The 2,029-nt window shown below is 46.5% G+C and overlaps 1 protein-coding gene across 1 annotated transcript in view; it reads right to left on the bottom strand.

The window, feature by feature from the left end:
- The window catches only part of oc90 (otoconin 90), a 37,046-nt gene that overhangs the window by 15,317 nt on the left and 19,700 nt on the right, over positions 1-2,029 (bottom strand). The window contains exon 14 of the mRNA XM_050075112.1: positions 1,243-1,380. Within this exon, the coding sequence (XP_049931069.1) occupies positions 1,243-1,380 (138 nt within the window). The remainder of the gene's footprint in view (positions 1-1,242; positions 1,381-2,029) is intronic.

The raw sequence follows: 2,029 nt of genomic DNA, 5'->3' as shown, positions 1-2,029 counted from the left end.
TGACACTTAATGAAGTTTATTTCAAACTCTCACATCTCTTACTTTCACTTAAACACATACTGTTTTTTTATAGAATAACCTGCTGCTAAAAAGTGGTCCCTAACGTGCGTTATTTCCTTCTATTTGTTTGATAAAAACTTCAGGTTGTCAGGTGACTGCGCCTTGTGTTGACACGTTTTATGCAGTGCAGTCCTCTCTGTCATCTTGCAGGTCACACGTCACCTCGTTCCTCCAAAAAGGGAATCCCCCTGGGCTCTGTCCCCGGACCACCCACCTGTGGCTGTGCCCTAAGCTTCTGCCATCTTCGGCTGACCCCTCCCCTTTCTTTGACGTGGATTGCAGCCACCAATCGGGAACCACCCAGATCCATCAGCTCATTCATAAAAGCCACTTTGTAGTAAGGCCAGGGCGGTTGTGTTCTGATGTAAGCAGTCCGCCCTGGTGCCTCTGTGTTAAACGTTAACTTGTGCAGTGAATAATTCTGCTGTTTGATTGGAAATTTGCTTGTACGAGGCACTAGAAAGGCCAAGTGGTTTTTGGGATCTAGGTGATAGGCTTATTGAGTTTTTTTTTTGCTTTCATATTCTGCAATGCATCACACCTGGGTATCTGTTTTGTTGTGTACACACGAGGGTTTATAGGTGGCTGCTAGTGTGTATTTTTGGTTTGGACAGTTAGAGTAGCCAGGCAGGTTTCTGGTTATGTTTTTTCCCCCAGCTTGTTTACCTGTGGCAAACCAGTGATTAATTCTTTTTGGATATGTGTTCTTCTTTTTTTTGTTTTATGGTTCAGCACCACTCACCACCCTTTCCTTTGTTTAGGAAAGAGGGAGAGCAGCAGCAAGACCCCCGGGAACAGAACAGAGCAGCATCAATGACAAACAGAAATGACATTGAAAAGTCAGACACAGCATGAAAAGGAGGAGCTGGGGTGGAGGCAGGTTGCAGAGGAAGCAGCAACAGTAGGCAGACCAGAGCAGTTTAAATAGAGCGCCTGAATGAGATTCGCCAATTGGTCGCATAGAAATGAATCATGTGATCTATCAGCTGGCTCCCTTCCATCAATCAGCTGATCCATCAGTTGACTGGGCTGCTCGAGATCAGCTGATGTAGCTGGGGTGTGAGCAGAGCTTGACACCGTGTCCTGCCTGAACTAACACTATGCTCAATATTTGTGCTCGTAAAGATTTGCATCTTTAGTGCTGCAAAATCCACACATGATTTATCCACATCAAAAACTGACCTGTTTCAGAGGCTGATGTTTTCCTTGCAGACGGTGTCGAGCTTCTCGTCACCTTGTTTGACTCCTCTGTGGTTACAGTCTGCGTCGTCATCATTTTGGCAGTTGTAGTTGTGAACACAGTTGTAGGCATATCCATGACTGAGGAAGAAGAAGAACAACAACAAAACAGATTATGTTGTAAGATGTCTTTATAGTGTTTTATAAATAATGTAAAATCTCAGATGGAGTCTGTATAATATGTCTAAAATACTAAACAAACGGGGTGTCGGTAGCTTAGTGGATAGTGTATAGAGGTGATGCCTCGCTGCAGTGGTCCAGAGGGTTCCCTAAAGCGGCTGTGTAATAGCAGGCCCTCATATCCCCATCACTGCCCCCTCCAACAACGTGAAGGATGACTTAATCACAAAGGAAATCATTCTATCATCTTACAAGCTTTTGTGGATCGCCTGTCTTGGTAAAACACACACACACACGTTACACAGAGGACGTCAGCTGAGTAGGCGGTCCTTCTGTGTGGCCCAGGACACGTTAGTATAAACACAGCAGAAAGAATGTGGCCATACGCGTCCCAGACTGCCTCCCAATGTGGTCTGGCCGATCAGATCCAAGACGCACTGGCTGCGAAGCTGAACTCAGACTGGGTGTGGCCAGGCGGATTTTGCAAGTTTGGCACACCGTGCGCCTGGCGCAGCTACTCCTCTTTCCCACCTCCGTCCCTCCTACCTGCGCAAGTCGGAAAGAGGGAGGAGAGAAGGCGTGGAGTGGGTTTTACACACATCACACCAAT

This window comes from Epinephelus moara, chromosome 21, assembly GCF_006386435.1.
Source record: "Epinephelus moara isolate mb chromosome 21, YSFRI_EMoa_1.0, whole genome shotgun sequence".
In the NCBI taxonomy this organism is placed as follows: Eukaryota; Metazoa; Chordata; class Actinopteri; order Perciformes; family Serranidae; genus Epinephelus; species Epinephelus moara.
Note: the sequence above shows the minus strand (reverse complement) of the source record. Positions and strands in the feature narration are given on the sequence as shown.